Here is a 23,923-nt window from a genome sequence, read left to right as displayed (position 1 = left end):
AGCAAGATTGAAAGTCAGTCATTAACATTCAGAAACCTGAAAATGTATTTATTATGAACTACTTAGTAGTAATTTAATAGCTCTCTATTTAGAAAAACGTATTTAAATAAAAGTGTTAAATAATTTACGTTTCAGTTAATTTAGTTGTTTCATGCCTAATAGGAAACTTAATAAACTGATCTTCCAATATCGATATTAAATTGGAGTGAAACTGCTATCACGAGAGATGAATATTTGATAAAACTCATGCTATGATGAAAGTTAGAAAATTTTTGTTCCAGTTGATACCGCAAATAAAAGCAGAGGACAAGCAGACTGGTTATCAAAACTATTGATTTGGGAGGACTGGTTATTTTGCCAAACATTCAAGGGTCTGAGGAAGAAGTCTAAAGATTTGGGCTCAAACCTATATAAGAGCTTTACTTAGGTCTACTATAATTTCCATGTGTGGCCAACAGAACATGACATGTCCAAAAAACAGATATATTCTAATAGTTTCACGAACCCTTTCATGGTTACAGAATTTGTAGGTCTACCAAAAAAAGGCCGTAACAGAAGCTTCTCTGAAGATCTGGATTGGCCATAGCAATTAGTACTAAATTTGACAGCTCCTAAAATCCTCTTTCAAGTGCTTATTTGTTTCTTCACTTTTCTACAGAGATTTTCCACTCGCTCATTTTCAGAAAGCTGGAAGAGAGAACCAGGTTATAGAAATAATAACCTCCAGCGCTTTTACCTGAATTTGAGCTCGGTCTGATTGGGAAGGAAATAGGTAGGTATCTTTATAGTTTTTTTGAAAGCTCAAGTCAAATTCAATTTTTCTCAAGCTGCAAGTTTAGACACTAAGGAACTATTTACAGTCAGATAGAATCATAGAATCGTAGGGTTGGAAGGGACCTCTAGAGATCATCTAGTCCAACCCCCCTGCCAGAGCAGGGTCACCTAGAGTAGGATGCACAGGAATGCGTCCAGGTGGGTTTTGAATGTCTCCAGAGTTGGAGACTCCACCACCTCTCTGGGCAGCCTGTTCCAGTGCTCTGCCACCCTCAAAGGAAAGAAGTTCCTCCTCATGTTTAGGTGGAACTTCCTATGCTCAAGTTTGTGCCCGTTACCTCTTGTCCTGACGCTTGGCACCACTGAAAAGAGCCTGGCCCCATCCTCCTGACACCCACCCTTTAAGTATTTATAAGTGTTGATAAGATCCCCCCTCAGCCGTCTTTTTTCCAGACTGAAGAGACCCAAATCCCTCAGCCTTTCTTCATAAGAGAGGTGTTCCAGTCCCCTCATCATCTTGGTAGCCCTTTGCTGCACCTTCTCCAGCAGTTCCCTGTCCTTCTTGAGCTGGGGAGCCCAGAGCTGGACACAGTACTCCAGGTGCAGCCTCACCAAGGCAGAGTAGAGGGGGAGGATGACCTCCCTCGACCTGCTGGCCACACTCTTCTTGATGCACCCCAGGATGCCATTGGCCTTCTTGGCCACAAGGGCACATTGCTCGCCCATGGCCATCCTGTTGTCCACCAGGACTCCCAGGTCTCTTTCCACAGAGCTGCTCTCCAGCAGGTCAGCCCCCAACCTGTACTGGTGCATGGGGTTATTCCTCCCCAGGTGCAGCACCCTACACTTGCCCTTGTTGAACTTCATAAGGTTTCTCTCTGCCCAACTCTCCAACCTGTTTAGGTCTCTCTGTATGGCGGCACAGCCTTCCAGTGTGTCAGCCACCCCCCCAGCTTTGAGTCATCAGCAAACTTGCTGAGGGTGATAGTTCCCCTCTGTCACTGTAAGATAATTTTCTCTAGTTTCAGCAGAGTGGATTAGATTGTAATATTTCTGATTACTGGAACTTTTTGCTGCAGATGGAAAAGCCAATATCTGGAAAAAAATGAAAGCTGGTGCTTCCAATTATTTGACTGATCTCTCACTCAATACTTTGAGAACATTGTCAATGTTCTGTTTTCACAGTCTTGATTCACCACATATACATGTTTCTCTGCATTTGGTGTACTGAGATCCAAAATTTTGGATCTAAAAGAAGAGTGAAAAGGGAGAAAAATTCAAAGCTATTTATATTACATTGTCACTTTATCCATCACTATTGACAACTCATGCTTAAGGGTACTCCCAACACATTTTGCTAAAATCTTTTTTGCTTACCATCTTGTTTAGTCTCCATTAAGAGCTAATGATGGATAGCATTAATTATTTTCATGCATATTTGTGGAAAATACAGTTACAAAGGTATGATGAGAGAAGACCTCTGGCAGCTCAGAAAGTTTGAAACCTCCTGCCAATTAGCAGCAGAATTTTATTCACAACAAATATAACTGTTTTGTTTACGTCAGGAGCAGGTATAGACCTGTTACTATGTTTAGGACTCAAAATAAGCAAAAAGATTACTGTCTATAGTCAGCTACGTCTTGAAGCTAGCTGAGTCCACACAGCGCATCTGCGAGGCAGTTTTGGGAACAAGAACTGAAGCTGGGCCACACTCGATGCTCTGAAGGAATCAGTTACCAAGGCTAAGGGTCAAATGAAGCATCTACGGGTGAAATTACACTCAAAAGGGAACCCACTAAGAAGTGGGATAAGGGAAAACTACGCTCTAAGTTAAGATCCTATTTAGGAAAACAAAGACTTCACTGCCTTGTTTGAGTAGTTTTGTGTGTTGACTGGGGTTCAGAGACTGCTAACAGAATGAGTATCTGCCAAAAATCTCATGGTTGGTATATCCGATTTGCCAGGTCATGCAGGGTGTTTTAGGAAATACTCCTGTTCCAGTTATCACAAACTCTAAGATTATTCCAAATCCTACTCTATTCTTTTATTCTTACATTTTGCTGAATAATTGTTCATTTATTATTTACTTCTGGATTTTGAACTTCTCATACATTCATCATTCTCTACAATTTATCTACAATGCCTACAACTATTTAGTTGCCCAAAATTGCTACGAAGTGGCACTAAATTGTGAATAAAGTATTTTTAATATGCTGCAAGAGCTCTAGTTTACACAACCCTTCTAAAAGCGGGGCTTCATTCTGCACAGGTAAAATGCAAATACAGTAAATGGGACAGTACATGTGAGAGAAAAGCTAATACAAAAGCACAGCAGTGAAAGCACATCCAGAAATATTCCCTACGCTAAAGTCACAGGCTGATGACAAAACAGTCGTCATATAAGAGTAATTCATAAATCCATGTTGAGTTGGAATGAAAAGTGATTTACGGACAAAGGATGCCACAGTTGATTAACGGTGCCCTGAAACCTTCAGTCTTGCCTCCCAAAAGCAAAATTTATTTAATCAAATCTTGATCTTTTGGAGCTTTGGTAACCAGTACTTCTGCTCTCCCTGCACAGCTCTCTCTGCTCTTGAGCACACTCTATAATAAAAATATCATACCTGTGTTTAAAAGGACAGCATTCGCTAAGGCTCTAGCTAAGACATTTAATACTAAAACACAGTATGAACATTATATACGAACAGACTTCTAAAAGTCAGCTTTTGTAGTACAAACAAAATAATGTCCACAAGTAAGGCAGAATCGTTACACTAAATATCCTGTGGATATTTCTCTTTGAAATGGCAGGTACCTCAGCCAGAGAGAGGCATGAATCACTGGTTCTGTCAAATGGGTTGTGAGAGGCACTGACATATTAACAGTCACTGGAAGAACGGATCCCTGAATTCATGGGTTGGTATGTTATCCTACACACTGTATTCCTCCTCCTCTCTTAGTTTTGCTTTTTCAGAACTGCAGAAAGGTGTTTCAATACTAAGGCCAAATGAATGTGTATTTGCAAAAGTTGTCAAAGCCATGGTTTTCTTGGCAGCATCCAAAAAGTCCATTTCAGACATGATAATTTTCTACACTTACCTGACAACCAATGGCCCTGTTCCTACTCATTCTCTCCTTTCCCCACAGCAGCTTTATGAGACGCTTCTAGGAGGTACTAGATCTACAGTACACGCCATCTATCGTGCACGGTCACAGTTCCAACTGGATACCTGTATTTTTGGAGTTCTAAGCATGAATTCCAAACACATGCATTTTGTTAGTGACCACAAGGATAAAGAAACAGTATGTGTATTAAGAGGAATACGCTAAGAGCTTTTTATTATAATAAACTGTAGCCTGAGACCTTTAAGCTGCCAACTTTCTAGCTGCTTCTGTTGCAGGCAATGGCTACATTACCTGTGCAGGATGAGGGCTGTTACTATCAAAGATGCCTAATCTTTTCATATAACTGTTCCTAAATCTGCTTATCCAAAAAGAATATGCTAGCAAAGGACAGAACTGTGGTTGTCTGAAATGTGATAGCAAGCATAGCTTCTCTGTTCAGGGATTTTTATTAGTTCTCCCATCCCTAAACTTTTTCTCATAATTTAGGGGGACTCGGTAGCAAATTTTGCATTAGTTGGATGCAAATTTTCAGTTGCACAAGCTAGTGCAAATTGTTTGTGCAAATTTGTTAGCATAATGTATGCAAAACCTAGAAAAATAAATTAAAACAATTTTTAAATCTTCAGGCCATTTTGAGAAAAATGCTTTCCACCACCAGCGAAAGATTTTCCTTCTTAGCCATTAAGCCACAGGATGCTTTAATTGAAATGCTGAAGCAGTAAAACTTCTGGACAATATCAAGTTTAAATGAGAGTGCTCACATTCCCCCACTGTCTTTTCAACTGACAGAACAAGGACTGCAGCGCTGTCATAGCTGCCTGAAGCAAATGAGGATAAAAAGTTAAAGTAGACAAGTGCTGTTCATTCGAATAATTTATTCTGAGATCATTCTTCTGTTCTACATCTACTCTGAAACATGTAATTTTGGTACCTCCCACACTGCTTTTATTGACAGTAAGTAATCTAAGAGAGAAACGGAGGGCTCGAAAACTATATGTATTCTTTAATGGCAAAAGTCCAGGATGCATCAGTTGTTCCGTCACTGTGTATGTTTCAACTGCATCCATTTAAGATGGAAAAAGAAACTTAATTATCACCCATTACAGAAGGCTATTTAACCCTTTATTTTGATTTCTACCCCAGAGCAATTCCCAGTTTCACCTCTTACTGAACAGAATGGACCAGTCAGAGAACCACAAAATGTCTGAGGCAGGAGGGCAGCTCTGGAGATCGTCTTACCCAACCCTGTTGCTCTAAGCAAGGTCAACTACAGTGGGTTGCTAAGGGCTGTGTCTGGTTGGGTTTTTAATATCTCCAAAGATGGAGACTCCGCATACTCCATGGGCAACGTGCTCCAGTTAAACCATCTTCACAGTAAAAGCAGTTTTTTTCTTACGTTTACAAGGATTTTCCTGTATTTCACTTTATCTCCTTTCAGAATGTATCCCTGGGACAAGTGACCCCATATGCGCTCCAGAAGCCTCGTGGATTGCTTGTGCCCTGTAGTGTTGCTCCTCCAGCAGATATCGGTCAGTCAAACAAATCACTTTCAAATGACGCAGTTTCCTCCAGGAAAAATCTGGTTTTGCTTAGAAAATTTCTGTCTTATTCACGGGAAAGGTAGGTTTTCCTCTGTATGTTTATCTAAATATTAAAACAATAAGACTATCCAAGCAGATTTAAGAAACTTCTGCAAGTGATCTATGTTAGATTAGAGAGGTGGTCTGTGGCACAGGATGGAACCAATCCTGGACCTTCTGGGGAGGTCTTAAACTATTGTAAACCACTACAGAAATCAACTCCAGGGCATTAACAAAATCTTGCATCAGGCCCATGGTCTTTCCAGATGAAAAATCATTAGCTTAAAATAAAGGTCCCATGCCCCCCTACAACACCTAGGTGCTTGCTTATTATGAAAAGCGTACATACACAGCTCCTTCTGCAGGAACAGTCAGCAACACTTCTGACTGTGTCCCTCGGCATGATCTCTTTCATCTTGCTCAGTCTGACTGCGTGACAGAGAAAAGTGCAGGGGATGTAGGTGCTCTGTCATGAGTGAGGGCAGAACTGAGAAAACAGATTTTTGCTTTGAGGAAGATATACGCTTGCAAGCTATTCTCTGTTAGCACTTGGGCATAATATTCTCTCCGTGAAAGAAACTCATTCTGACTTTCAAAAATATTAAGTTTTTGGAGAAAGATCAATAAAAGAGAAAATTGTGCTTTTCTGGAGCACAGTGGTGTGTGAAAGAAGCAGTCTTAGTAAAGGAGATGCACAAGACAATTTAGAGCCACCAAAATGCTTTCCTTGCCGATCTCTAGAACATAAAACATACAAACCCAAATTTTCTCCTTTTAAATAGCAGCATTTCTCAGGAGAAAACTGTATCTACTGGTTACGTTACTGTTAAGGACATGTCCTTATAATAATTTCCATGGCTTGGAGATTTCTTGGCATTTGTAATCTGCAGGACTAAAATGATATTTCCAGACCGTAGATCTTTGTGCCTCTTTGTCGGTGCATCATGCTACCAGGAACAGCTTGTAGCAATAGCTGTAGTAATAGTCACACACCAGGACTGAATTCAGGTAGCTCTTGACCACGGGAAGTAACAAGATCTTGAATAGAGGGGAAGTTTCCATGGAGAAATGAGGGAAAGAGCGTTTGTATCTCAGCCATCATATATTCTGTTAAAATTCATACCAAACATTTCCATTCCACCTATGAATTAAGGCAGAAAAAGAACAGCTCATTCCAGGATAAAAGTCACATTACTTGCTGGAATTCAGTAAAATTTCCTCTAAGCATAAGATGAAACAGCACATCTTAGAAGGTGGGGAAAGTTAACATCAGGTCTTTTTAATTCTGTGCTGGCTATGGTGACCTTATGGTTACAAACTAGCTTACAAAATTAGTTTTACACTTCATTCTAAAATCAGAATTCTGTGGTGTTAGAAACACAAACTGCTTGGGTTAATCTGAAAGCAAAGGGACATCCTTGAGAAAAGGACAAAAAGCAGTTATCTCTATATGAAAAATATGAGGTTTTTTCCTCTGCAGCAGAGTAGCAGAGATGGATGGGCTGAGTCAGAGATCAGGCGCTAAGCAACAAGCACTTCTTTCCAGTAAAACAGAAACACCTAATAAAACAGCTTCTGCTCAGGAGCCGCACTGCTGCAAAGAGCCATTTTCCTCCTGGGTGCAACAATGCCACCTCCCGCATTATGTGTCAGCCAGAGGCTCCAGGGGCCACCAGCGTGTAAGCGGGGCAGAGGAATGGGGCAGAGACTCCTGCGGAGTCAAAACCACCACTTTGAAAAAAATCACTCGTTCAGCAACAGTTGTGCTGCTTGTCAAAGCACTGTGGTAAAACAGTAACACTGAAATGGGCATCTGCGCTCCCGCAATTCAAACAACACTTTCACCACTCAATACAAGTTTTGTAGAACGCCAGATTTCACGACGCGTGCCGGCCAGTGTCCTTGGTTCACTGCTTTCATAGTTCTGATGCCTCCCTTTTCCTTGCGCAGAAAGGAGAACAGAGAGGAGCCAGTTGAGAAGTCAGGACCTAGATCTAAGTTCTCACAGATGTGACACTCCCCAACATATTGCAGTGATAACTCATGCCGAGTCCCCTCTGTGCAATGCCTCACATGCACTTCTCTGCTACAATACGCTGCGCTTCATCTCTTCCTTATCAAAGGGGAATAACCGAGGGACTAAATCACTTATTCTACATTTAAAAAAAAAAATCTCTCAATTGTGCTACTGTGATTGTACCAGCTATGGGTAATGTAGCTTACTGGTGTACAAATAATGTTAATATCTACAAAGGCAAAAGTCCTCCATCAGATAATAAAAGCAGAATACAACCAGGAATGATTAATTGAAATAGATAACAGAAAAATACAGAATGGGGATGTGAAAGGAAATTAGGAAACGTTCTGAGCTGGGAGATTTATTAGTCTATAGATCTACATCTCTTGACAATGTAAAATTACACTTTCAGAGCATTATATCATATGCAGTGAAGAATAAATCTAGACTGGCAGAGCTGGACTAGATGACCTTTACTATAACTCTCTCATTTTGAAAGAATTCCCCAGCTTCGTCATGGAAAGAAATTATAACAGGCCATTTTTTCCCTGATGATCTGATCTGAAAGAAGGTAATAGAAAAAGTTTAAAATAAATTTTTTTCACAAAAAACTCCAATTGTGCTTCATGATGGCCCATAAACCAATCTTACCTCATCTCTAGAGCATTTTGCTTTGCTGCAATAGTTAACTCTGGATTTTAATAAAAATGACAGAGTATATAGAAATAGATGTAAAATCTTCCACATTCAATACCTTCAAATTTCATTTTGGCAACCGCTTCCCCAATAAGAGAAAATTCATGATATTAACTGCTTCTTTCAAAGAGAAGTAATGCAGATGTGAAAATATTCTCTTACCTGTGACAGGAATAATATTCCTCATGAACAATGCAGGTATTATTCCATATAATTAAAAGAACTTAGCACTCCCTCCTAAGGAGACTAAATATTACTATTTCACAAAATGTATGCTGAACCAGAACTCAACTATAAAAGCTGCATATGCCCATCCACTCTCTTCAGTCTTGAGTTCAAAGGACTCAGAATCTAGAACTGGCAAAACAAATGTGAGATTACTGAGGCACTTTCACAAGATGGTTTTAGCTAAACAGCAATGATACAACAGGAGCTATGCCTTAAATCTGAGCAAGCTGCTATCCTCTCAGCTGCCGCTGAAATCTCTGCTTTATCTCTCACCTCCAACTGCTTTGCCATGAGGACAGCCAAGCAGTGCAGCAGGTGGGCCATGAGTTCGCGCGGTCTCCATCTCAGGAGGTCTTCAACACCTGGCTGGGCAAAGCCCTGAGAAGCCTTGTCTGACCTCTGAGCTGGCCCTGCTTTGAGCCAAAGACCAGAGTAGAGACCTCCTGAGGTCCCTCCCAGCCTAAATTATCCTATTATCCTATGCTTTTTATGCTGTTTTCTGAGGCGCTTGTATTTTTTCTGCTGCAAGTTCATTAGGAGTGATGCCTTTTTCTTGCTGGCAGGCTAATTATAATTTTGTTCTCTTTCCTCCCCTCCATACAACATTTTTCTTGGAATTACGACAACTGGCCATCCATTCACGCAGTTTACCACCTTTTTCTGGTCCCACCATTAGCAATTCACACCATGTTTAAATGTGGAGTTTAATACATATCTGAATAGGATTAAATGAAGGTGATTAACTGCAATAGCAGAGGACTAGACCCAGGAGGCCTCTCTATTCCTCTATCTTGATTGCGCTAGTCTAAAAATAATACAATGCTATCTTCCATTAGCAAGGAATTTATATGCTGTTTCTCTCTTGCCTTTTCTCTCAGAAATGCAGATTTATTTCGGACCAGATTTTTACCAAACCCAGATGGAATAGCTACATTTACCTTTTAGCACAACAGTCTTATGGCTATCCTAATCACTTCCAATTGTCAGAAGCACCTTATGGAGTAAGGCTTACCTTGCTCATTGGCTAACTGCTAACTGTTTCATCATTTTGTTTTTTATATGCCACACGTTCACTTATGACCTAGATGAAGTTCCTACGCTGATTTTAACAACATAACTGCTATTTTTATTACTTTTCTTGTGCTTGTTACATTTATATAGTGCTGCATTGGAAGGAAGAAATACATATAGTAACATTTAGATGGTTTCTTTTTGGAGTGAAGCAGCTGACCAAGGGCTGGAACCACTATTCCAGATTGAAGTCATGAGAGGTGCTGCTCTTCTGTCTCAATCAGATACATGAAACCATGTGTCTCCAATTGAAAGAAACCCAACATATGCCAATGTGTAGGCATTCGAAGCTGCCTACGGCCAACGGGATGATTTTGTGCTGTGGGACACGACAACAGCGTTTCAGACTCATGAAGGCAATAGAAGGAATTAGGTAAGAATTTTCCATTATGTTTCTTCATCTTACCTGTCTTCCCCTTACTGAATTGTTAATTGTTGTTGAATTTTTTTAATTGTTATTCTTTCCAATTGTGTCTCAGAGCAAAAGGCCTTCTATACCTGAACTATACTGGAGGAAGCTGACAAGAGAGATGGATACAAGCTACGTGCGCATGATGCCTTCATAGCAAAATTGGGTATTCTACTCTGCAATGCATTCTATGAAACGTTCTACCAGCACTATTGCCCCTGAATAGATATTGAGTCTTTTAAAAGAACTCCAAATCATATTATTCTGTAACTTCATAAGCCTATTTAGCTCTGTTTCTACTGCAGAATGGAGAGTTCCTTCCATTTCCACACACGTGGACCTACGTATCATCACAGCCTTATTTCCTTGTTACATGCTCGTTGATGGGAAAATGAACAAGGAGTTGAAGTTGTACAACAGGCTCAAGTACTCTCCTACATTCCCGTAAGGCTACAAAAACTAAGGTGAGAGATGACCGGTGTAACATCCCCCAGAAGAAAGGGATCTAAATGTCATAAATGCTTCAGTCACCTCCAGAGAGGGATATCCCAGTGTTTAGTTTTTACCAGTGCCAAGCTATGCTGCACCTTCATAAACAGACAAACACTTGAGAAGAAACTAGGGCATCACAGCAGTTCAGGCTATTGGACTTGTTCTACTGAGGCACCTGGGAGCATTCTTGGAGTCCAATTTGAGAGAGCTGTTTTTGAAAAAGGTAGACATCATGAAAAATGACAGGTTTTTTTGCTTACAAAATTTCAACGGTATATGTGCTACATTCAGTTGAGGTTTTTGTTTTCCTACCTTTACAATGGAATCTGGTGCATGCACAATTATATTTAGACTGTAAAAGGCTAATTTGCAACAAAGCAGCAGAGGAACGAGCTTTTTAATCCTTTCTTACTGTGGTAATAGATAGACTGAAATTTTTCACAATTATGAAATATTTCAAAAGCTCTTTCTGATATGCATTTAATTTCTGGGCAGTTATTTGAAATCCAGTGCAGTTTCTTAGCTGGAAATATAAAAATGCCAATGCTTTTTAACACAAGCATAATTTTTTAAATCAAGTATTTCTGACAGGTACATTTTCAAGGAGGAGTTTAAAATTTCCCTTGCTGATGATTGATGCCTGTAAGTCTGTAATCATTCAGTATTATTTTAATACAAATATTTAAATGGAGATGAAAGACCACAGAGAAGAAGCGATACTAATTCAAATGTTAACAAAAATTATGGAAATACTTAGGGAAAATATTTTTCAATATGCACTTAGGTTAAAGCGGACTTTGATATCAACTGCTAGACTTTTATTCTATAGTAATTACAAGTCTAACTATAGACAATTGTGAAAACAAGGAGGAGAAGAAGGAAAAGGGAGCTTTGATATTTAAATACTACCATAGTTGGACTTCAAACATTTTGAAGAAGAAAATGTACCAACTCCATCTGTTGTAATGGTACAAGGACATTCTAGATTTCAGACACCTACTTAAAATCTGTGCAATTGATTTTCCATTTTTTTCTCTACAAACTTATTTTTGTTTAATTACAAATATCCATACTAAAAATTCACCAAGCAGAAGATCTTTAAATACTGTGAAGCTTACAATTATAATAAACTGCTAGTTTTTCTGTGGTGGGGTTTTTTTTTGTTTTGTTTTGTTTTTGTAAATAGTTTTCCAGTATGTATATATATATAAGATACCATTTCTATTCAGAAGATTTCTGCATATGTTCTGCACTTTCTTAAATGCTAGTTACTGAGTACTACAATTAAAAGGTTTCATAAATACATGCATATTCAATTAAAGAATTTTCATAAAAATGTAGGTACTTTATGTTCCAGTACCTTCTCTTTTTCCTTTCTTTCAGCCTTTCTGCAGAGAGGAATAGGAGGAGTAAGAGAAAATCAACCACTTGAGTCAGATTTTAAAGTTTTCAAAATCTTGAGCTTCTGGTAAATTCTCCTCTGTATTGAGAACATCTAAATACATACATTTTGAATTGAACTTTTAAAAAAGCATTTTCCTGTATTTGTCTCTGGAGGGGTGGGGGAGGCAAGAAATATCTGGAAACGTTCACCGTTTAAGTAGAAAAGTTATTTTTTCTTAAAAATTACTGCCTCCTTTCCAATTTGTCTCATTAGCTAAAACCTGATTTTTGCAATAGGTCCATAAGCAAATCTTCTTCACTTACAGTATGTTCAACAAGATCACTGTTGCAACCAATTGAACTTTGCATGCCCAGACTGGTGCAGACCCACCAGCTCTGCTGAGCAAAGCCACTGAGCGGAACCGGGACGGCAACCTCATGAGGACTAGCAGAGAGAGAGAACTGAAATAGTAACCTTGGCCAAATCCCTCATTGTCGTTGCCTCAGTGTCTTCACTGGCAGAGTAGAAAGGAGACTGCTTGGCTCTCCGTAGGTGGCTCATTGGAGCAAGTACTGAAATTAATTATGTGGGTTAAGAGTCACTGAGCTGCACTCCAGCCACGTGGAGAGTTACACATCGCTAAAGAGGAAAAAAATAAGTTTGCCAAACTTCACTGAGTTTGGAGCAAAAGACCTCCAACTGATGGCTTTTATTTTATCCCTCCCTTAAATTAAAACTGGAATATTAAATATAGTGCATATGTACATATCTATACACGTAGATTCAGCAAAATCCCTACAGAACAAATCCTTCATTTCTTTCCTGCATCCATGCCTAAGCCACCTGTTCCAGATATATGAACTTTAAATGGTACATCTTGCTACTAAACTTACTTCATTTTCAAAAACGATTAAAAAGACCGAGAAAACTACTGTAATTAATTAAATAATTTTAAATAGGCTGGTTATCAGCAAAGTGAGAAGCTGTTACTTTTTGGTCACTTTTCCTATGACAAGCAAGTCATTAGGTACTGCTAAATACATATGAACAAGTGCGCATACACTGGAAAAGTCAAAGGGATAGGAGGCAGGAAGGGAGAAGGAACAGGGCCAATAATATAAGTTTATTGGTGAAGGTTTGGAAACAGTTCGTAAGCAAGATTACTTTTTCTTGTGTAAATCCCTACTATACACAATATGCTGCAATCTTTTCCTCCCATAGCAATGCTGTTTCTAGACTAAGGGAAAGTTCTATTGATCCAGATAGGAACAGATTATTATTAACCTGATACAGAACTTCTTTTGACTCACGACACTGTCTCCCTTCTAAATAACCACATTATTTTCCTGCAATGAAAACAAAGCACAACGTGCCACGGAAATTCCTATACAGAATAACATAATGAACTTAAAAAACTATAATCATGTGTCAGAGCTTTCATCTCTTGTGCCCCAAAGGTCCAAGACAATTTTAACTGCACCATTTTATATCTACGGCAATAGATCACATTGAACACCTGCTTGCACACAAGATTAGCAACAGCTCGAACAGTTTGCCTTGGCTTAATAAAAACATCAACCCTCTTGTGTTGGTAATTCATTTGCAATACTGAGGAAGAAAAATAGAATGCAAAACTAACAACTTGGCTAGAAATCAACATACGCTGGGAAAACTTTCTGGAATGGGAAACAAAACAAATTAAAGTGGTGAAGACACTTTGTATGTGAGGATTAAAAGTGGATACAAGAGGTGATTACTTCACAGACACAACACAAACTAGTTTTTCTTTTGCTATTACATCACCTATCACATCAATTATGTTCAGTGGATATGAAAACACACTCCCTGATGGGGAACCCAGGATGCTTATTCTATTTCTTTTAAGCAAGAGAAGGCTACAAAGTGATTTGATTACAACCTGTAAATTCCTATATTGGGAGATTTGGTAACAAAAGACCTTTAAATCGAGAGGATATAGGTACATTTATAACTAATGTTGGACACAGAAGCCAAGTAAACACAGGCTAACAGGTGCAAACTTTTAACAACAAGAGCAACCAGGGATTGGAACTACTTAACGAGGCTGTTGGAGTATTCTCTAATAGTGGGACCTAATACAAACAACTGAGGCACTATAGGTACAGGTTCAACTACAGCCACCTGGTAGGAGCTGCGCTTCAGGAAAATCCACTGGCAGAGAGTGGCGGTATTCTCTCTTCATCTGATATTCTTGTATGATGAAAACATCAACTTCTTAAAAAAAAAACCAAAACCAAAACCAAACAAAAACCCAAATCAAAAACCCCAGTCTCTTTCACTACCATTAGTGCAGTTTTTGGAGTGACCACCATTCCTCTGCACCGAACTCATGCTCATCCAGAGGCTCCCATTTACAGACAATCCAAAGTCTTTGTGAAAACTAGGTAGCAGATGCTTGTAAAAAAATATTTTTAATAGGACAGCAACCTCGTAGTGATCTTTAAGATGCAATTTGCAATTTGAGCACAAAGTATGTTTTCACTGTCCTATTTGTTACCTACAGTTTAATAAAATTGTACTGCAGTCAGATATGAGTTCCTTGTGTTTTATCTGTATTCCCCTGTTCTTTATCTGCTCGCTGCACTGTTTATTTAAGATTTTAAGAAAAGTTCTGTCCAATTTATTACAAAACCTCTGGCTCTGCTACCTGACAAAGACATGTAGCCCCATCTGCAAGCTAGATTAGGGTTTCATAAGCCAGTATGCTTGGGGGCCATTACCACAGAAAGGGAACTGTATTGTACTGCAAAGTGGCAGCCAGGTGGCTCCCAGCGATAGGACCAGCAATAATCAGCTGCAGAGGGCTGTACACGCTTTGTGAAGGGCTCCCTCCCACTTCCCCGGGGACAAATCAATGGCCCAAGCTTCCTCTGTCTGTTTATTTCATGCATTTTGCTGCAAAGCCAGTCAGCAGATCAATACTGATTTGTATTCTGAAGAACAAATAACCTTTATTTATTTTTATAAATAAATAAGCTCCCACTAAACGTCCAAAAAGATGCTGAAGATTCAATGGCATTATAGAGAGAGACATCCTTTAATGGTAATGATGCACAAAAAGGATTAGCAGACTCTGGTGGAATCTGCGGTGCTAACAGTTCAGCTCTTTTGTGGATGGGTATTCAAAGTACATGAAAAATGCTGGTTGTCAATTCTAAGTTTGCTGTTGCTCATTAATTTCCACATCAGAATTCTGAAGAATCTTCCAGTTCCTCTGTACGTCATTTATTTTTGTACACAGTTTGGAAACTAGACATAATGGGTAATAGAGGAAACCGAGGAAGAACAAAAATGGCACCTTAAAAAAATAGTTTTTCTTGCTGCACAGTGTCAGGAAGTTAATGTATACTCAGAAAAAAATGTTATTGAGAGACGAGTATTCTTTCAATACACGGAAAGTGTTGCAAATTTACTGCACTATTCTTTACAGAGTGGAAAGTCCTCTGTTACACAAATAATTTTTTATTTTGTTCTGCAAATATTTGATTTCAAGGGCTCTTGCATTGACTACATTCCTTCTAGGAAAGACTGCAGACAGTACAAAGAGGACGGTTTGGGGACGCTTACAATCTTCTTGGCTTCATGTATTAGGGAATCACTATATATCGGTCTGCCTTTGCAAATGGAAATCTCTCCACTATCAGATTTCTAATTTACAAGAAGAGCATAAAAATAAAGTTGGAAATAAGAATGTAAGAAAAAATGTTTATCATCATACCTGAACTACTACAAATGAAAAAGAAAGGGAATAGCAGTTCTTGAATCTGGGGACCTGATTTAATTGCACCACAAGCACTTAGTTTTAATACTAAACAACATCTTCTCTGAAATTTATCACTCGCCTATACACGGCAGCACGCCAAGGAATGTTAGAAGCCAGTGGAGCAAGCACTCAGATTGTGTAAAAGGATGTAAAGGCTCCATTAGTTTCAAGTAATCTACACCAATTATAATGCGATCCATAGAGATGTTTTACAACAGGAAACCAATTTACTTGTCTTTTAAAGGTTCAGTGAGGCTCCACCTGCCAGTTTTTCACAGCAGACTTCCTGACAAGCCCACACTACCATCTCCCTCAGACACTGGCAATCTAAATTACATAATCTTTGTTAGTATATGAAGATAATTTCAATTATTTCTATTGTTTTGCTGGGCAGTTACTGTGTGTATATTCTTCTACAATGACATCTTTTACTGAGATTTAAAATGTAAATACTTTGATGGGGTGAATGTGATATCATATCTAAAATATGTTGTGATCTTCTAACTCAATTTTCTTGACACATTTAAAAACTAGCAAGTTACTGCAATTTTACTTTTACGTCCTATTCAGCAGCGTCCCTTCCTTCACATTTACTTGAGTTAGGAGGGCTATATGTTAAGAACAGTTCCATGCATTAGGGCTCCCCCTACCTCAAAGGAAAAACAAATGCCTCCCGCAAGTTCTCCTGCCACTATCAGGCCTTTCAAGTACCTGTAGTAACGGGTTTGCCTGATAAGACTTAGCATATTGTAGTGACATAGATGCTGGAAAGAAGGTTTCTAGCCAGTCTGGAAACTGCTGCCTCTTCCCTTTCCATCAGTAGCAAGTTAAGTCAAGGCAGAGGTACCACGCTCCATTTCAAACACGACATCTTCTAGTTAAAGGAGATAAAACACTGGTGTCCATCCCACATTTGTAACAGTAAAATAAAGAATTCTAAAGTATTTCTTTGAGATCTAGTTATTACCTGAAAAATAGGAATCAGTGCAACAGCAACAGTCCAAAAAAGGTTTCAACACCACTATAAAAACAAGACAGTCTCTCATCACAAGCAGAAAACAACAACTTTTGTTAATGTTATTTTTACTCACGTGGTACAAAGCAGTTTCTGGTCCAGGTGTGCCCATGACTTCTTGTCTCAATGAGTCCATTTGTAAACTAGGTAACAGTGAGTAATGACTTGGACTACTACTCTTGTCTCCTTTCTTTTTGGACTTTTTCCCAGTATCCTTTTTGCTATTCCTCTGAAACATGTAGTCTTCTTGACCTATTTTTTCATTGCTCATATAGCGAAGCAATGAATTTTCTGTTGAAAGAGAAGTAATGCAAAACATCATTGTGAATTGTTGTATGTATGTTAATCCTGCTTGCGAAGCATATAATATTCTTGCTAAGAGCTACTGTCAATTTTAACCCTTCAAGAGTATTTCTTTAACAAAACCCATTTGCTTCTTTGGTCTGGATATAATATGAAAGTGATCTTTTGGTAGGGAAAATTCCTAATTCTTGCTGTTTTCTGGTATTTTTGGCAATAAAAGGAACAGAATATAAAAGAAGACCCATACCAATAAATTCTGTCTTGGAGTTTTCAAAAAACGAGCAATGATACACTTATGATCATATCTGTGATCTTTTAAAACAAGTTCCTAACGAATACAAATAACTGTGGTGTCATACGTTTAAAAGTATTTTGCTTTGAAAATTCATTTGAGATCTTTCACCATATCATCCATCCATTCCCTGAATACTCTTCCAGCACCTACGAGCTTGTAGCTGAGGGACATCCCAAGAGAGAAACAATGTTTGTGAATTTAGGAAGCCTCAGCAGATTTGTCTTTCACAAACTTGTCTGGTCTTTCCTTGTATTAATGTGAACTTTTAGTATCCATAACCTCCTGTGGCAAGAGGTTCCTTAGCTTGAACCCAATTGCATGAGAAGCCAGATCTTTTTCTTTTAAACCAGCGCTCGATGGAGACATCTGATGTCTGTTGGGTCTTGTTACGGAAAAAACAGTGACAAATCTATTTTCTTACTTCATTCCACATAGGATTTTATAAACCTTTATTATGTCCTGCCCAAATTCTCCCAAACTGGTGATGGCCGGACTACTGAATTGACCCTGGTTTGGAAGCCACTCCGTATATCTGATCTTTTTTGTAGTCTTCTAAACCTTCTTCAATTCTACTGTATTTTTCTTAAAGAGATGAAGAGACCAGAACTGCACACATACCCAGTATGAGCAAGAACTTACACACTAGCAGAACACTTCTTTATTTGTCTTCTATTCTTTTCCTAATAGTTTCTAACAGTGTTTCCTTTTTTGATCCCTACTGAATGCTTACTTAATAAAAGTATTAAGTATTTTATAACAAAATTTTATATTTTTATTAATGCTTACTTAATAAAAGTAAGCATTAATAAAAATACTTAGTATTTTTATTGAAATATCTATCATTACTGTAACATCTTGTTCCAGGGTGATAACAGCCATCTCAGAGGTTATCATTTTGTATGTGAAGTCACATATCTGAGCCTCACAAATCAGAATTTTGAAGAACTTATTCTCAATGATTTTGAAGTGAATCTCACGCTGCTGTAGAATGTTTTCCATCCAAAAAGAACTCATGAAGACAGAGAAATGTCATATATAATTGTCATTTAACAATAACAATATTAATCACTAATAACCATACATTTGTGCTCTAGTATTATAAAATTAAGGCCAGTTCTGAAATGGACTGGATAATACAGCTGAATCAATGAAATGCCAATATAAAGTTAAGCCAAATAGCAGGGCTTTGCCATCATGATTTTCTTTTGCCTGGCTGAGCAACTTCCCTAATCCTAATAAAGGCTCTGCAAAAAATTAAGAATGAAAGAACCCCTAACAGGTTCACAAAAAATATTTACCTAAGCAAGCAGTAAAGTAACGGCTGAAAGTATGACAAAACCCACAATGCCTTCTAAAAGATGCATGTTCAGGTCACTTACCTCTCCTACTATCTCTTTTTATTTTATTGGGGTCTTCATAATCCCCCACCCAGTTATATTCTACTGGCATAGAAATAGGCCTTAGTTTCCCTGGAAACAGAGGAAAAAATTGAGATCATGCACCATAAGGCAGTATTAAACTAACATTCTTTAGGAGAAGAACAAATTATGTGCTAAGCTGCTATTCTACAGGGTTGCTTAGGAAGGAGCGTCCAGCATCACCTCTGAACAAGAGGTTAAGATAGAAGTTCTATTTTATTTAACAGACAAGAAGCAGCTAAGTATTTAATGGATTTTTTTTAAGTTTAGAAAATAAATCCAGTGCCCTAAAAAAATCACCAGCGGACTGACATCTGAGACTGACAAATGCATTTAAATTACTGTAGTTTTCACTCAACAATATCTATTTATTATTCTGGAAGCCCCTGGCACACATATGGAGAGAACACGTTTTAAAGCATTTGTGAATTGTTGGTAACAGCAATGTGTCCACATTACTAAAGTACCTTCACAAAGAGCATCTTTGCTGGTGGGCTTAAAAGATCCAACAGTGACTGAGTAAGAAAAGAAGCAGAAAAACTCTGCATGTAATTTCTTCTGCAGCGTTTCATCCACCAAAAGCCAAGTACATTACTATTAGTGAATTCACTTTGATTTCAGACAGCAAGAGACAGAAAAGCTGAAGACTATTATATCTTTTAAATTTTGATTTTGAAGCTGCTGAATTGATTTTAAAAAAAGCTATGAACTATGATTTCTGCTTAAGGATTCCACAAATATAGTTGGAAATTCAGTGAAAGTGTGCTGTGCAACTTAGTGGGGATACTTAAAGTGGTCAGAAGTTTTTAGCAAGCTAAATCTGGCAGACTGAGAACAAAATGTTTTCACAAGAAGGTCAGCCCTTGCTCTTTTTTGAATCATTCTACTGGTCACAAAACCAAAAAGTGGGAAAATAATTTGTTTTTAAAAGTAGCAGAGCTTAAAGTAACAACTTCAGAAGTCTTGTTAATGATTTTAGTAGAAAACCCCTACATAAAGGTGATCGGCCTTATTCCATGTTTTGGTTAAATCCATGATACACTGAAAAAGAAACGTGTTTGTAATGAAAACAAATATTCAAACATGTCTGTTGACCTATTGAAGTATGGCATCCATGGGAAATACACCAATACCATGCAGGCAGCATAACGGTAAAAGGTTGTACTGTCTGTACTGGTGTCAGGAAATACAACATATATATTTAACTTTTTATTTATCATTTATTTTACTATTTATGGACACATATTTAAGTCTGATTGAAGCCAGTGAGATTTAGAGCACACAGTTAAGAAGTCATTTCCTGAGTGGGGATGTATTTGGCTCATGTTTACTTGATCAGAAGTAACTTTCAATGTTTATTTTTTCTAGAAATACAACTTTCTCTTGTTTGTGAGCCTGAACTCATAGTATCTTACTGAAAGGATCTGCACACTTAAAAAGATACAAAGGCTACAGAATCATATAAAGTCTGATTGTTATCAAAAGCTATAGCCATAACAAATTTCTTACAAAATCTCTAGCTGTTTAAAATGCTTGAGGTTTCGTATCTGGCAATAAAACTGCAATGACCAAATTTTTATCTTTCCTCAAATTCAAGTTTCACTCGCCTGCTACCTCTGCTAATCCCCTCCTTGTTAATCCCCATGGATTCCCTAAATCTGTTTTCCCCGGTGACTACACTCAGGAAAATGTCTTCCTTGGGATGCGAACAGAAGCTTTCCGAGGCCAATTAGCAATCATTAAACAACAGCTGGAAGCCAGTAAGAACATGAAAGAGAAATCTCTTTGTTAACTTTGTCAAAAATGTCAGAAGATTCCAATAAAGAAATTATGGAGGGCCCTATTAACCTCTCACAAAGGAGGACTGAGAAATATTTTTGAAAAAATTAACACCACCACATAATTAATGATGAGTACATGTTGAAAACAATTATTTCTCTAGGCCTTGGAACTCTGTTTGACCTTTTTTAATGGGTCACCATAAGCCAGAAGAGTGTTATTGTCATTTTCCAGATTTCTGTGAAATCTTAAGGTCATGCCCAGCCACCAATCTTATGCTAATAAATGCCATGTGGGTAACTTTAGAATTTTAATGCTGAAATGGTAATATTTATAGAAAATACACTTAAATGAAAATGGTCTCGATGGTGCGAATTCATTAAAAAAGAAGTGAGATCAAAAGTGAAAGGCTGTATAACAAATGTGTTAAATAATGACTGATTTTCAGTGCAGTCTTTGATCCATGTATTTATAACCCTTTCTGCTAACAGAAAAAAAGGCTTAAAAAGCTACCCTGTAACACAATAATGGATTCAGCGGGCCTTGAAGAAGAAAGGTATTCCTCTTCACTCTAGACCACCAGTATTAAAATTTAACATCCGGAACAGAGAGTACATCTCTTTTAATGGAACTGACTGCATCCACCAATTGTAATAGTTGAAATACTAGAGTAATGAAATTGATATATCCACTTTGAAAACTTAGCAGTTATTTTGTACACTATGGGCATGGTCAGAAAACACCTGAAAACACTTTGAAATCAAAAGGATACTGGGGATTTTGTAGCAGGATTTTGTAGTTGTGCAGAAAGGGTGCATTTTATGAAAATGCATCCTTTAGTGTTGGGCAAGCACATTGCTCCAGGTCCTGAGGATACTTTACACAGCTCAAGCTCAGTTTGTATCAACGTTCCCAGGTGATTTTGGAGCTTGGCCGCATGATGTCCTAAATTTACGCTTTGTCATAAATTAAGTCTATCTTCTTCTCAAAGGGATATGATGTCAGGATTACTATAACAACTCCGATATACAGCTTGTGCTCAGTTTAAAAACTGAAATAACACAGCAAGTACTGTGAAAAAATATTCGAGTGTGTGCTCAGCTAATACCATAGTAGTTCAAAATATCTTTTTTAAATATGAGATTTCCTCTTCATTTTATTCTATGTGCTAACGACTCTACGACTGCACAATTTCATACTCGGCAGCAGGAAACCAATTCTCTCAGTCCAAAGCTGAAACAAGTTACAATGCTAGCTAAAGGAAATGTTCCAACAGATTCAAAGGAAAAATAACCTGCAACATAAAGGTTTGAGGAGCAAAACTCTCACCAGAAATTTTTTTTGGAGTTCTCAGCCTAAAGAAGTTAAAATCCAAGGCATGGAAGTAGCATGAATACACGGGTGTGTGTTTACATGCAAAATTCTTTCTTAGACAATATATAACCTCAAATAAAGAGGAACTGCTATACATAGGAAGTCATCATTTCCCATATAGGAAGTTACAGGGGGTTAATACAGTATTACAAAAAAAGCATTCTATTGTCAGTCATACTTCAGAAAAATTAAAGACTTTTAGACAGCAGTGCAGCATGAAAGCAGCATGTCATCTCTTAGTAAATCTGAAGTGCTTTTGATCTTTAAAACTGTTACACTTGAGTAAATTTTTCTAATGCTGAATTCCTGAAACTATGCAAGTCTTGCACTTATACTGAGATAACAATTCCGTCCTGTATTTTTATTAAAAATACTTGGGTTTCTGTCAGGTTTTTGTTTGTGTTTTTGTTTTGTTTGTTTTTTTTTTTTTAAATGAAATGATACTAAGGCATAATCTGGAAAACTAAACTGATAACAAAATTACAGAACTTATATTCAGAAAAATCAGCAATATAAAACTGGACTTGCCCTCCCTATTATACTAAGTAATTATTTTTTTCTTGCACAGAATAAGCTCTTAGGTTAAAATTGGACTAAAGTTGTACAGAATTCTTAGCAAAATCAATGGCCATTGAAAACGTTTTCATGCTTAAAAACAAAAGCAGATGCATTAAAATCCTAAGATCAACAAATGGTGATTATCCTTATTAGATCAATGCCATACCATATGTTGGTGTGCTCTCTCTCCTTCCAGGACCACTTGTTCTTCCTTTCTCATATTCATAGCAGTACAAAACTGCATCTTCTTCAACCACATTAAAGCGTTTCCGATATTCTTGGTCAAGAAATGAGTTTGGAGATTCGGATCCTGTATGAACTGGCTTGCCCACTATATGTCTGCCAACATCATCACAGGGGAGATTTCCCTTTTCATCCCTTTAGTAAACAAGAGAGTTTTTTAATATATTGGAATAAGACAGTGTTTAATTTTTTTTTTTACTGTGACTATTTCAATAAACTTGGGAATATGTTAAAATTTTATATAAGCAGGTAACAGATGCCATCGACCAATACGAGGATCACAAATCATACATGCATATGTATGCATGTATGTGGCAGTTATCTCACATCTCTGCTTATTCTATTATTTTACAGGGTTTATCCATCTTACTGACTTCACTTGAAAAGAATCATAGAAATAAAGCTGACATGCAGCTAATTTTTTTTTTCCCTTGGGCTTTTTTTTTTGGCATCTACTTAGCATTTTCTGATTTAGGGCAGAGAAATAATGTTGACCTTACATTTTTATATACATCAGACAGTTTGAAGACATGGCTATATGGCAAGAATGGACAAATTCAATCTGATTCCTTACAAACTAACCTCAGAGCAAGAAGAACCAGGGACCCATGATGTATAGACATTTGACATAGTCTTGCACAATCTATTCAGGCCTAGAAGTTGTATAGATACACCCATGCAGTACCAAATAGGGTGTGTAGCACCTGATCATGAGCTGCTATCCCAGGACAGCAGTGCATTGCAAGGCATGCACTTTGCAGTTTCTGCAGAGATCCCCAAGATGATTTTGCCATTTCCTTCCTAGTATCCCCACCCCACTCTCTGAAAACGCAAATTACTTGAAGGCAGCAAACAAGAGAGCCAGCTGTGCCTGGGGTAGGAGCCCTCTCCTTGCACTAGATGAAGCAGGGCTCAGTGACACTGCTAGTAGGACTGTGCCTGGAGATGGCTGCAAAAGACCTTATCAGACGGCAATTTCCAAGCAGCAAAATGCATAGGAGGCAGCCAAGAGAGAAGCTGGGGCCTCATGCCCTCACTGGAGAGAGCTTCTGCCCCTGTGGGCTGCCATATGAGTTCCAAGCCGTCCGGCGTGCTGAACCACGCTTCCCTTGGCACCCTGAGACTCCATCTGAGGTGGAAGCAAAGCCTCCTCGTGGGATGCAGGCAGTCATGGAGGATGAAAAAGGGCCATCCTGTGTTGGCTGTGACAGCACAGCAGCACTAACCCCCGCTGACCGCTTCGATGGCTTTGCCAGGCTGCTTTCCCCAAACAGGGATGGTGTTGGCTTATCAAGGGGGACTAGTGCAGCCCTATTGGGGCTGTGAGCTCATCTCCAGTCACAGAAAGACCTTCTGAGG

At 38.3% G+C, this 23,923-nt stretch overlaps 1 protein-coding gene across 6 annotated transcripts in view; it reads right to left on the bottom strand.

The window, feature by feature from the left end:
- The window catches only part of CNKSR2 (connector enhancer of kinase suppressor of Ras 2), a 216,650-nt gene that overhangs the window by 63,875 nt on the left and 128,852 nt on the right, over window positions 1-23,923 (bottom strand). For all 6 annotated transcript variants that reach the window (XM_063342919.1, XM_063342929.1, XM_063342934.1 and 3 more), the window contains 3 exons: window positions 22,488-22,699; window positions 18,572-18,661; window positions 16,671-16,885 (listed from right to left, as the gene is read on the bottom strand). In XM_063342919.1, the coding sequence (XP_063198989.1) occupies window positions 16,671-16,885; window positions 18,572-18,661; window positions 22,488-22,699 (517 nt within the window). The remainder of the gene's footprint in view (window positions 1-16,670; window positions 16,886-18,571; window positions 18,662-22,487; window positions 22,700-23,923) is intronic.

The sequence above is a fragment of the Chroicocephalus ridibundus genome, chromosome 1, assembly GCF_963924245.1.
Source record: "Chroicocephalus ridibundus chromosome 1, bChrRid1.1, whole genome shotgun sequence".
Classification (NCBI taxonomy): domain Eukaryota; kingdom Metazoa; phylum Chordata; class Aves; order Charadriiformes; family Laridae; genus Chroicocephalus; species Chroicocephalus ridibundus.
This window is presented reverse-complemented; position numbering and strand designations above follow the sequence as displayed.